The 14,169-nt window shown below is 35.7% G+C and overlaps 1 protein-coding gene across 1 annotated transcript; it reads right to left on the bottom strand.

Annotated features, from left to right (window-relative positions):
- Window positions 1-84: 84 nt before the first annotated feature.
- On the bottom strand, window positions 85-9,378 carry LOC128742106 (short neuropeptide F). The gene is made up of 5 exons (XM_053838323.1): window positions 9,291-9,378; window positions 7,246-7,403; window positions 3,444-3,611; window positions 3,183-3,380; window positions 85-773 (listed from the first exon to the last, which is right to left on the bottom strand). Exons 1-5 carry the CDS (start codon window positions 9,376-9,378, stop codon window positions 726-728), a joined length of 660 nt encoding a protein of 219 aa, XP_053694298.1. The 3' UTR covers window positions 85-725.
- Window positions 9,379-14,169: the final 4,791 nt, after the last annotated feature.

The following is a 14,169-nucleotide window of genomic DNA, read 5'->3' as shown; positions in this document are numbered from 1 at the left end:
TACCTCTTATTATCTACAATCCTTTAAGGGAGCATTTAATATGGGTTAGAATTGATAGGACATTTACATTTTGTTTCTCTAGAATTGAATGTATTTACTTCATTATATACATGTACATGATGTTTTTATTAAATATAACTATTTCCCTTGCCCTATTTCTTCTTGTATGCACTCAAGAGTTCACTTCTTCCTGGCTTCTAACTGATGCTAGTTGTAGTTCTTGGCTAGATATCTAATATTTCAAAATTTGAATTGGAACAAATGCTGATATTTTCTATGATGATCAATAATTGAGAGCTGTGCATAATTTGAATGAGTTGTGCTGAAAATAATAATTTTTATTTTTTAAATTCGAATGGTATGTAACATAGTGCTTGTACAATTAGTGTCGGTTTCAATAAGTTTATGCTATCATCACACTTAACTTGCATCTGAATTGCTGCCAACTGTTATTGAAAGTGTTTTTTGTTTTATTTCAGCCTCGACGATTAAGTACATATTAATCACTGGTTTAGTAGATCATAATTGGTTTTGTAATATTTTGCATTAGTTCGATTGTTCGATGAAAACGTTTTCCTTTTTGGCAGAGCTATTTATGGATTGCACACTGGTAGACATACAAAACACTTCTTTGGGGGCCAAAATAATGCAACTTATGCTACATGTGAAGGCTAACGTAAACATCGCTCGTTACTTTCAAAACGTTGTCCTTGCTTGGTTGGTAATTACTGGCTGTCCATAGTTCGTGATTCGGTTTCATCAGTTTCCGTTTGCTGCAGATAAAATAAAAAGTAATTTTGAATTGAACAATTTTTATCGTTGAGTCGTGAATTTGAAAAATAATTTAGAAAAATAAATATACTACGAAAAAGCATCATAATGTCACAATTGATGTAAATCTAATTATTGCTAATATTTTTGTATTGGTCAACAAGAAAGAGCGATAACTAAAAAACATTCTTGTTAATAACTTGGTTGACATTAAATCCCATATACAGTTAACACGAATACGAATACACACCTACACATATCCTACTTGCATCTGCGTTACGTATGAAGTTTGTATCGTTTATTTGCATGTAAACCTAACGGTGCAAATTTAACGCCTACTATAATTGTTGCCCGAGGGGAGCGCGTATAGTCTCACCTGTGTAGCTAAATAATTCAACACCACCAATAAACCAGCCTACTTATATGAGTGGCTTTCAGTAGAGGGGTTCAAAAACATCGACGTATATACCAATAAATCATTAGTTTACAGAATAGGTATAAAATGACCTTTTGTTTTTGGCCTTGTCTTTGAAAATGTTTAATCGTGCATAAATGAAAAAATATTTAACTTTATACGTTGTTCCTATGTTGTTGGTTGAAAATGAAATGCTGCCAACTTCAAGCTCCGAACCTAAATAGCAATGTTGCTTCCGCTTGAAAGTAATTTCTGCTTAGCAACAGATTAATGTGTGCGGAATGCGGACAATTGCTAATTGTCGAGCGTAGGATGCACATGGTGGGGAGAATTTGTGTATGTCATCACCCTCTAGACATAGCAGATGGTCTTTGATACTGGATTAAGCGTAACGCACAATAAAAGCAACAGGTAATTAAAATTTAATGGAGGTATTGTGATTCATTAAACACCCTAGGATTTGCACAATTTGGTTAAAAACTTGTTGGCATTTCGACAGTATCATCCTCATTTCTGACAACTCAAAGAGTTGCAACGCTTCTTACAAGGACAAATGATATAGGCAAGGAATTCTCAAATAAGCATGTAGATAGTATTGTCTACACGCCATAATTTCTCAACTGTTTTTTGAACGTGGCTTTACATACATAATTCTGCCTTGGTTCATTAAAAAGCTGCGTAATATTTTTTTTTAAATTATCATATCACTTATACATTTGATAGGGTCCTAAGATAACAGAAAGAAAGGACACGAACAATTGACTCGCTGCAGTAGCAGTAAAGAGAAGAGATAAACACGATCATCTACGAAACACCATTGCAGAATTTTACTGTTTGGGCTGGTCCTTGCTATCCTTGCCTTAAAAATCTATCGTTGAATCGTGCTTCTGCAATAATCATGAAACAATTTTGGTCAATGTTAGCATGTTGGTTTTACTGCAAATGTGTGAGATTTCCGGTTACAACAAGAAATTTTTCAATTTTACAAGAAATAATGGAGTTATTGCACCAGAAGTTATAGGGACATGATGTGACATATTCTAGTATCAATGAGATGTTCTAACTAAGTAAAATATGTTTACCTTTTTCAGGTTTTTCATTTGATCAAAAATTTATCAAATAAAGTTAGAAATTTTACGTCACCAATAGCAATGCAATGCATTTAAGTAGTAACATAGGGTATGTTGCTGCTTCGTCGTAATTGCCTATTCCCGTCCTATCCAACATAAATTATTAAAAATATCAGCGTTTTTTATGACACACAATGCAAAATTAGCTATTCTCTAATATTTTAGCTGATTGGCTATCATACGCGATCAATCAAAGTTAGCTGAGATTGATTCAAATGCTTTTTTTTTTCATTAAACAATTCCTAGCAGCCAAATTGTTTATGTTTTTTTCGTGCGACGTAGAAGAAAATGTCGACTAATCGTTTCAATTTCCTTCATTCATAAAATGAAAATAACTCACGCAACGCATTGTCGTTATACTGCAGAAGGGAAAACGTGAATGACCAGCTGCAGAATAATATTTGTCATGCCGTCCTACACAAATACATGCGCGCTAATTTCGTAAACATTGCTGTGATTTTCAGTTCGGACGAAGAAAAATTTTGATGGGCGGCTTTTAAAACTGTATGACGAATTTAAGAAATAAAGTCAGTTGCGTAATTTCAATAAAATGCGTTAATAATCGCTTTATTTAGTGAATTCAAAGTGCACGGATCGGAAGGTAATTATGTTTGAGTTAGTGTGTTTCAGCACAAGAACTTTTGGAGTATTCATTGAATCCATCCAAGAGATGATGAAAATTAGAGTAACTCTACTTACTAGGACGGGAATTAGAAATAAACCCTATCTCTCTCTACCACGATACCACGGATACCACGCCATTAATGTTAACTGAAACTATATTGGATGCTTTAGTAGTGACATTAAGCGTAAATAAAATTTAAGTTGTAATTGAACGTATAATGTATTAGCTATGTTAATATTACCTCACTTATTTCACCCGCTGTGTCGTCAGCTTGCCCGAGTTGAAACCGCAGGTGAGGTTTTGGGGTCGCGTCCGCAAGTTGCCTTTCATCTAACACGTGCTCGTTGTAAATCGTCCACGATGGGTCGCTTCTACCAAATCGGAGGCGTAATTGAGGTGCTCTAATCGTCTTTTGCTTCATGACGTCATCTACAGGAAACTAATCAATAGAGCATATGATACTTAGCAATGTCGTTCATTGAAATGAAATATGGATACTAACCAAGCCTCCGGAGCGACCCCATCGAAGCCTTTGGGACGGAGCCCGTTTTTCGAAATAGTCATCTAGTAGAGCATTCTCGTTAAACGATGTCCACCAAGGATCACTACGGCCGAAACGTAATCGTAGCTGCGGTGCGCGTACTGATCTTGATTCGATTAGTTCGTCATCCTGAGGAAAGAAGAATTGGGTACCACTACATTATTTTAGAACTAGCAATCATTATTTATGTGACAACTGGTGAAAGATTAGGCATGTTAAGAAGGACTTTTTGATTAGCACATTAGAAAGTTTGACCTTTCCTGTTATTTTCTACCAACTCATGTCACAAATGACTAAATTTTAACTTGTTACCATCGATGTTTTGGTTCCAAACCACTGCGTAGTTTGTAGAACTTAAGAACATTTTAAGTATTTTGAGCACATTTCATGCAATTTAAAGTGAAAATGTTTTAAAATGTAGTTTGACAGTTTTTCAAAAACTGTTCTATCAACGCATAATTTTAATTTGGGTCTCGAGCGTAAAGATATAAGTATATTTTCAAACAAAATCATTGAAATTACGTACTGTTTACGAGTGAATCACAAATTGTAATTGATGTGTAATTTGAACTTTGAACAAAAACAAGTCGCTTAGATTTTTTTTACATTTTTTTTAGTTTCTCAAGCTCCAAGTCGTTTCCTTGAACCAAGCATTTCCTACAACAGAGGATCCAATTCATCAATATCGCAATGATTTCAATGAATTTTTCAAATAAAATGCATCCTTTTACATTGTAAGGACGATCATGAATCCAACTTTTAGAAAAATACAAATTTTTAAATTAAAAACTCATAAAAAATGCTATTCTTTAGAAGAATCGTAAAGCAAAGCAAAGCCTAGATGCTACATTCCTTTATCGAAACTTGACCAGTTGACCTTCAGTTTTTATACGACAGACTTCGCAGCTAGCTGTTAGAGTGCAGGACATTGCAGGGCCAGTTGCTACGATCCTATTGACTCTAACAGCCTCTCCCAGTCGGGATTCGAACATATGACGACGAAAACATATGAGAAGAGTCGTAGAATACGCTAAAATGAGCGTATCTATTGAGTAGAGCATCTTTTTATCTCTTACTGTTGACGAAATATAATATTTTTTTGAGAAAAGCACCTCGAAATAATTTTTTTCAGTACTTTCAAATGTTCAACATAGTTATTTGGTATGGTAAAATTCATCATGTAGAATCATCAAGAAGACTATTTCCGGTAAAGATGCAGATTTAATGAGATACTGCAGCAAACTAACTCAAGACAGTCGATGATTTGTTTAAAAAAATCAACATATTTCAAACAAGTTTAAAAAAATTCACAACATTATGTTAAAAAGCCATAACGCATTTCTTCAAGAAACGTTGGAATAACTCTGGAACATATAACATAATCCTTCTTCTTGACTTATAGCAGCATAGCGCCTGGATGGCCCTTGCTGTATCAAGAAACCCTCTCCACTGTGCTCTGTCCTAGGCTACTCGTCGCCAATTCATTGAGCGTCTCGACACATGCAAGTGGGCTACAACCTGATCGAGCCATCTAGCCAATGCCAATGGGAATCTTGAAGAGAACGGATTTCACTGCAAAGTCGTCCGGTATCCGTGCCACGTGAATAGTCCACCGTAGTATCCCAACTTTCGTCAGAGATGGGAATCTCTGCAGTGGCTGCAACTCGTGGTTCATACATCTACGCCACTCGCCGCTATTAAAAAAATGCTCATATTAATGTCGGCAGTGACCAGAAATCCTAAATATACGAACTCATCAACCACTTCCAGTTTATCGCCGTCAATAGTCACTGTCCGTGGAAGGCATACGTTATTTTCTTTGGAGCTTCTTCCTACCATATCTTTGGTTTTCGACACATAGATTTGTAACCCAATCCTCCGTCTTAATCTGGCGTAGATTACCACCGCCGTCCTAAGAGGGCGTCTGCGAAAACTAGGAGCTGGCTACATTTGGATCGTTCCTTCCGTTTCGATGCCCACTCACTGGATCACTCCTTCAATAGGAATACATACAAGACAGTTCATCCTCTTGCCACAACCCTCTGCGCGATTTGAAGAGACTTGCCCCCGAAACACGTACGTAGCACATTACTCGCTCCAGGGTAGCTTTGAATAGCCGCGTCACTGTCCGCGCCGTTGTCCGGAAAACCATTTTCGTGCATTATTCGTCATAGCTGTTCGCACCCGACTGCATCATATGCTGCCCCGAAATTCACGCAAATATTATGCGTGGGCACATTCCCCCCATATTCCCGACATTTTCTGAACATTTGCGGAGAGTAAAAATTTAATCCGTAGTTCCACGGACCCCCATAAAGCACGCCTGATACAGACTTGATATTTAGCCACCCAAATGATATAAAGCTTGAGTCATTTAATATATGGACGCAAATACGGTTCTATCTCGAAATAAAAATTTTGAGTGCTCAAAATGAAGGCCATTTATTGCACTTTAAAGGAAAAATAGCGAAAAAATCATTCCAATTTGGTTTTGAAGAAATTTTGAAGTTTTCTTTAAATACCACTCATCGTAATTTGGACACTTCGTTGACTAATCTGAGCAGCCATTTTGCTCTTTACCATCTCTACCCGAGTCACATTTCCACTCTTCTTCAACTGTTCTTCTGTTTGACAATTACCTAATATTTCTAAATTGGGCGAAATTGAGGGCAATTGGATAGTTTGAGGTCCTTTTCGAAAACCACCCCGTTGGCGTTGTCTCGATATCACAGCACAGTAGTACTTTTCCACCGTAGTGGCAACTTGCCAAATCAGATCAAAACTTTACAGGTCCATTGGCTTCAATATATAGAAGAATAGGTTTTTTCAGACACTCCTGCTTGTACATTTTTGAATCCATAGTCTAGTCTGTCGCGAAAACTTGTGGTTTTTGTGCGCAGTTGCAAATACCTTGCCAGATCATAAGCTTTCTTGCGAACTTATCGACAAAAATTATTACCTCGACCAGTGGCTTTATAGAACTGTTGTACGGGAAGCTGCCCATAATCCATCTTAACGTACGTTTGGTCGTCCATGTGGATGCATGCTTCGTACTTCGTAAGAATTTCATTGTACAATTTCTGGACTTACCCGATCGCATATCGCATCTCATGTCTCTCAGAGGCCACATGGCCGCATCCGGGTCCGAGGAGATTCTTCCAAGCACGGTACGGATTGTCCAGAATATGAAACCGGCCATATGGCCTCTGAGAGACATGAGATGGTCGCCGATGCTATTTTTTGAATGGCTGATGTTTTTTGATATGGGACATGACATATTTTAGTGATGCTGAAATTTCCCTCTATGGGAACCGCTTCCGCATTCCCAGTGTCATCCCGGATCCGAATGGCGCGCACCATGGTTTGTAACTATAGCAAAGCAAATCATAGTCGATGATTTGTTAAAAAAATTAACATATTTCAAAAAATTCCCAAGGAAATCAGGAATTACCTCGGAACCATGTGACATACGGCCATGATTTGTGGATATTATGAAAATAGGAAAGTTTTTCGGGAAAATTCCAAAATTTGGTGAAAAAATAATGAAAGATAAAAATATTACGGCCATTTTAATAAATTTTCGGATGCTAAAAATGATGTAGACCTTAGAGAAGTTAACCGAGCACGAAAGACAAACAGCAGGACAATGAAAATTCCTTTCACTATCCGTTTGATTGAACAAGATTTTTCAAATTGCAAAGGATCCGGATAAGTTCGATGATTTGATAATAATATGATTGGATAATATCGACGCTATACTCACTATGGGTTTAACTGGCATTGAAGGATCACTACGACGTCCAAATCGTAACCGCAACGAGGGCGAACGAACAGCTTTTCGTTTGATTTGATGATCTGCATATGCTACTGGGGCAACATACTCTCGTTGTAGTAGATATTTATACAAGTCTTTTATTGATCCTGTTTAATAGTAAATAGATAAAGAAGAAAGAGATAAACATAATTTGTAGTCTTTGTCATATACTCGTTTCTAAATTGTTGCAAATAGATATTCTGTAAAATAGATTTTACAATAATTTTCCTCCCACCAGAAGTACATACATTCAAGCTATGATTTATCTAATTACTGCATTGCTTAAACTAAGAATTCAGTTTATTTATCAGTCCACTGACCTGTGACATGTGTTGTAAAACCGCACCGTCATATAACCAAAGTTCTCACCAATATTTTCCCGCGCACTTTGCGATATGTGAATATCCAAGGAGAATAAACATTTAGGATTTTGCGTCACTTTTAACGCCATGCGAAATTGGGAAACATAATACCAACAGGCGTTGTGTTTCGATGTTTATCTTTCGGAATTCTTTTAACTTCTTTGTTCTTAAGGAAAATGTAAAAATAATTTATGCACTGGTATGATCGTGAAAGTCTGACAATGTTAGTTCAGCTGCAGTACTGTGCCACAAACGAAAGTGAAAGCTAAGAAAAAAACTTTTGCGTTCTGAATAATAATACACATGACTGATATAATAGACGAATCTGTAAGTCCGGAAATTGTGCCAGTAGACTGTTTTCCTCGGTATAATAATTCTTCGAAAATGTCAAGTTTATTCATATTATCGTTTAAACTAAGTTAGGAAAAAATAACCCATCACGAAATAACCATTTGGGTAAAGTGACTAACTGTGGTGAACTGAAACAAAACTAATTGTACACGTGTGTAAAATAGCATCTGACTTTTCATCAGGTTCTTGTTATTTAATTTATCATTTTTTCAGAAACTGAACAAAGCGTTGAATCAAATTTTTTGTTTGATGTGGAGTCGAGCAGAGAAGACTTCTGTATCTTCTGAATTTGGGAAACAGAACAGAAACCTGCGAAAAAAGTGAGAAAATTTGGACTCAAACTAGGACGCTTACTACAGTCAATTATCATCAGTTTCTTCAAATTTAGAGAAATTGTTGAAAAGTGTTTCGAATACAAAATAAAATGGATTGCAGTAAGTAAAACAGGCAACGAATAGCAACGCAATTTAACTGAATGTTTGGTTTTGTAAGATGATAACTGTTGAGCGCATGGTCATATGTATTCTGGCCAAATGTCAAGAAATCTATTCTCAACGCATTTTTCATTGTACCCACTCAAAGCAAATTTTATATGTGACTCGCGGGCTCTAAAACGAGAGGCTTTACCCGTTAGAGGGTTAAATTAAATTGTAGAGTTTAATGATAGATCGAAGGACGTGTTGGAAAAGTACATTAGAACATAACGAAATTGGCGGAGCTTAATTGATTTCAAGACGCAGATAATACCTATACCAGCGAAGATTACTTACAACCTACACTTTATACGGGTTTCACAATGCTCAGCGTAAATTAACGGATGTGTTCAATGAGGCAGCACTAAATAGATTCGACACGATAATTAGATATACGTGGAATAATAATTGAATATGCAGCTTAAGCTTTTATTGTAGCTCGTGCACTCTAACGTATTTATTAAACCAATTGATAACAAACATTTTGAAGGATGCTCTATAGCATAATCTGTTGCTTTTGTAGTATTGTATAGAAACGCTCAGCGTATTTGCTTGTTATTAGGAATTTTTCAATATAGTATAGATTTGGGCCAGACATCCCAGAAAATTGTAAACCTTTACAGAATCTGTAAACCTACAAGCTGTGCTCATAGGCTTGTCTTTTTAAAAAATCAATATCACCAATTTTTACATAAAACCGCCAAAAAAAATTTCTGCTCATTTTAAAAACTCATACCTCTTGAACCAGGCACCGTTTATCAAATATTTTGGTATGTAAATATAAGCAAATTTTTGCAGCAATTCTTACCGTCATCATTTTGTGATAGTTCGGACATCAATCCACCGGGACTAAGTACTAGTAGTAAACTCAACGTCGTTAGAATTATTCGGTACATTTTCTGTAATTATAATTAAAAATAGAATATAAATTTAATGGATGAATCTTAATTCATATTAATAATATAATAGTTATAAAAGGTATATGTATTCATGATTATCATGACAGCACAAATAATTTCAAGGAATGAGTGAATAATGTTACATTTGTTCATTATTTGGTCGAAAAAATTTCATTCCATGATATTGTGAACTGAAGATAAACGCTTTACAACTTTGGTCCACGTTACAAGCATAAACGTTTTTGCTGCATATTTACTCCTTTTATTTTACAGCTTTTTGTGAAAACTACTCTTTTCAATCAAGCGTTCATAAAACAAACAAGCGTCTTTGTATCCGGTCACGTAGTAGAGGATAATGTCATCTATAAACCTTGAAACACCATCGCGTGCTGAAATCTGAATTTTTATCCTTTCACTGGGGGCTGCCAGCAAGGAAATTATGTCCACATGTAATCTTCATCTTAATTCTTTCAATATTCCGTGGTAGCTGCAAAATCAACAGGTGTTGGATCCCTCTCGTCCTCTGTCCCGGTTCATTTCCTGACATTGAGCATCAGAGTCATGCTTCGATGTGCGACTTGCAAACAAATCCTGGCGTGTATCTACTAGCGAAGCGAACGAGAGTGATAACATCAGTATCAGGTACATGGAAATGATGTAAAATCAATAAAATATTAATAACTGAGCGTTTAAGCATGCCACACAGCATATGTTTAGCTATACAGTGGCACTTGCTTGTCAATTATTAGCTTCGGCAGCTTCAGTATCGAAATCAGATGGTTGGTTATGCTTTCACCCTATACTATAGTCTACCTATTTCATCCTCGACGAAGCATGAAATCTATGAAAAATCTGCAGAAGATCCTAATGTTATGATGCCTCTCATTTAGTCGTGCTATGGAACTTTCAAAAACACAAATGTGTGCTTTGCGTTAACGCCAGACTGATAATAATTGAAAGGATCAGGTCATGAGCTCAAATTTTTAATTGCAAAGGTAGCGGTTTCTTATTCAGCTAGCATTTAGTGTCAAACGGATAGCATTTATTTTAGATTACGTATATTTCATCGTTTCTTAATAGAACCGTGTTTAATGCTGTCACTATAAACGACAGGCAATGTATGGTATGATGAAAAACGATATTGCTCAAAGCGGATACAATGCAGAGATCCCTTCGCAGCTGGAGAAAAACTTTTCTAATTGACGCATTCGTGTCGTCATTGTGGGGTTAAACCTTTTCTTGACGAGTAAGGTTACGACACTTTGAATTTTTTACGGTACGTTTGCCGTCGTCTTTAAAGGCGGCTCGTCGTCATCAATAGCTTTTTAAAGATAAAAATGACTAGCAGATCTAAGCCTATCTATTGGATAGTGAGTGACTGCTACTATATACTGATACAGTTGAATTCACAAAGGGAAACCGAGAACGAAAACTAGGTCAAAATATATTTTAAGGTATCAACTATTCTAGTTTTAAATGGTTTTCGATTCATGATTGGGCATTGGAGTTGGAAATATAAAAAGCAAATCTAGTCAGATTTATGTTGGACGATACTGTACTCAAATTGCATTGTTGGTATTAATTGGTCTATCCAGACATATGACATCGGATTTATAACAAACAATCGTTTTGAAATGATTTTGAGACTGCTAAAGCGGAATATCCAAGCAATATATTTCAGCAAATCTTCTAATTCTTTGGAGTTTTAAATAAATGCAGGCATTCCCCGTACTTTCGCAAATCAATTTTAACTGCAAAATTTGCATAAATGTTTACTTATAAAATGCCATTTTATGATATCGGTTGTTTATAAAAAATCGGCTGCTTTTTCAAAAAGGCTGTTCAAAACTGATCCAAAACTACTAAAGAATAATAAATTTTATATTGGTAAAATAGTTATACATAAATAAATTATATCATTAAACGAGATGTTTTTCAAAAAGTACATCTATGCACAGTTTCACCTGAATCGGAAATGAAATTAAATTAGTAGGGTAGATGCTCCAGTAGTTGTGGTAGTTGGGGTAGTACCAGTAGTGTGGAAACTCGAAATTTTCCATTATTTTAGCAGATTTTGGAACAACTTCGATACTTACCAAATATTATTGGTACTGGTAATTCGATATTTATCAAAATTGTAGCAAAATTTACAAAAATAATGGAACATTTGGAGTTTTCACCACTATTTATACTACCACAACTCCTAGGGGATTGTCCCCGGTTGTGAAACTGCTGTGGTTGTAAAACACCCATAATTTTTGACGTGTTTAATAAAATAGTACTACCAAATTGCTACCAATGTCTCGGCTCATTATATTATAGCTTTTGAGTAAACAAAAATCAGAATACAGCTTATAGAATGTTTTGTAGGAAATGTGTTCGAAAAAAATGCCCGCATAAGTATTTTAGAATGTTTTGGGATCGATTTTTTTGTGTATTTTTACAGAATAATTTTTTTTCAGTAAAATGCGTATAACCTTAGATTTGGACCTCTACTTCATCACATCGACAAGTTTTAAGTGAAATTACTTATTCAAAAAATCTATACCTATAATAATGGATTTCTGTTTGTCTGTCTATCGGTATGTTCCTTATAGAATCGAAAATTACTGAACCGATCGGTGTGAAAATTTGCATGTAGGGGTTTTTGGGGCCGAGGAAGTTTCTTATGATAGTTAGAGACCCCTACCCTCTTGAAAGGGGGTGGGCTCCCATACAAATGAAATACTCGAGAAGTAATCAAGCTAATGGAAACAAATTTGGCATGTGGGGGCAGGATTTTTTTCTATGGCGAATTATGACCCCTTCCTCCTTTAAGAGGGGGGCTCCCATACAAATGAAATACAAATTTTCTCATAACTCGAGAACTCATCAAGCAAATGGAATCAAATTTGGCATGTGGAGGTTTCAGGAGGCAGAAATTTTTCCTATGGCGAATTATGACCCCTCCCTTCTTTAAGACGGGGAGCACTCATACAAATGAAATACAAATTTTCTCATATCTCGAGAATTAATCAAGCAAACGGAACCAAATTTTGCATGTGCGGGCTTTTGGAGGCAAGAATTTTTTCCATGGCGTACCGAGACCAATCCTTTTAAGATGTGGGGGGGGGGAGCTCCCATATAACTGAAATACAAATTTCCTCATATCTAGAGAAGTAATCAAGCAAATGGAACCAAATTTAGCATGAGAGGTTTTAGGAGGCAGGAACTTTTCTATGGCAAATTATGACCCCTCTCCACTTTAAGAGGGGGACTCCCATACAAATAAAATGCAAAGTTCCTTATAACTTGAGAACTAATCAAGCATATGGAACCAAATTTGGCATTTGGGGAATTTCGGTGGACTGAATTTATTTTATGTTGGCTTGAGGGGGAGGGGCCTTGTGGTAGGGGGATAAGAACTCTTATACAAATAAAACAGGAATTACAACACAGTTTAATTTGTGGCAATAGGTAGTTTGTCGGGTCAGCTAGTACTATATATTTATGTAGTAGAAAGGCAAAAAGGGCTTTCATTATAATCCCGAAGTATTTTATTGTATTTCAAAGGTTCAAGCATTATCATTTATCAATAAAAATGTCTTTCGATGGAGACGCATGGTGTACAATGACATTGCAAACCAAAATTGAAAACATACGATTATAAAGAAATGAGGCAAGGATTACAATCAATGCTAGGCTGTTTATCCATTCGCTTACACAGAAGTTGATAGAACTCAATTTTATCTAATTTCTTTTATTGCAATAGACATGGCCTAGACTAGACACAAGCAAATTAAAGTGTTGTGTATGCGTTTTAATCATTTTTTCCAGTCAACGCCAGCAATTGGGAAACCGCAGGCTGATTTAGATACTTCGCAAAGGCGCAATTATACTGATATAATAAAAAAGGAAAGGAGATAGTTGTCATTTGGCTGTTTAGCTGCAAAATTAGAAGACAAATTTATTATTTGAGATTGACGAGAGGTAATTTTGATGTTTCATGTCTATAGCGATATTTATATTACTTTCTCTGCTAAAAGCGAATAATATATATATATGATAGTCTCTCTTTTATTTAGTTTCAGATTTGAATGCTTGTTTGTACTTTCATATAAGTATCCTGAAAAACACTTTCAAGGTGTGCGTGGTGACAAAGCAATTTTTTTTTATTTCTCACATTTTGTTTAAGTTTTGATTCAAAATTGGAAGACAAATGGAAATAAAACGTCGAAATGACAAAAACGACAGTTTGTTCGTACTAACAATAATATATTTGAAATTGAAACAACGCAATAAATAATTTATTGACGACTACCTAATACTCACAATTCACTAACGCGATATGAAGAAAATTTAATATCTCTGCTATTTGTTAGTAAGGGAGTTACAAAAAACCTATCGCACGATCAAACTAATACCTACCCTATTTTTGCTTCGCTATTAAGTTTTCTTTGGCAAAATTACTACGTACTACGCTTCACACTTTGCATAGCGAAGGAGGTTATTATATTCTTAGTCACATGACCAACAGAAGCATGTTTGTTACGTAAAAAATCTTGTGCAATTTCGCGATCTAGATTGTTGGCCACGGAATCCGGCCTAGTTTTCTTGTTCCTTGTATCATGCTTTCCAGTAAGATTTTTGGACTCTTTACCATTGGAAGTTTTACAATTACAATAAAAATGTTGATTACAGGATAGATCAATATTTACTTTGAAATCAAATTTACGAATATATTGTTTCCAATTGACATACAAGAAGTTTAAAAGTAGGTACCTACTTTAAAGGTCAAAAACGAAATCG

The sequence above is a fragment of the Sabethes cyaneus genome, chromosome 3 (genome assembly GCF_943734655.1).
Source record: "Sabethes cyaneus chromosome 3, idSabCyanKW18_F2, whole genome shotgun sequence".
NCBI lineage: Eukaryota > Metazoa > Arthropoda > Insecta > Diptera > Culicidae > Sabethes > Sabethes cyaneus.
This window is presented reverse-complemented; position numbering and strand designations above follow the sequence as displayed.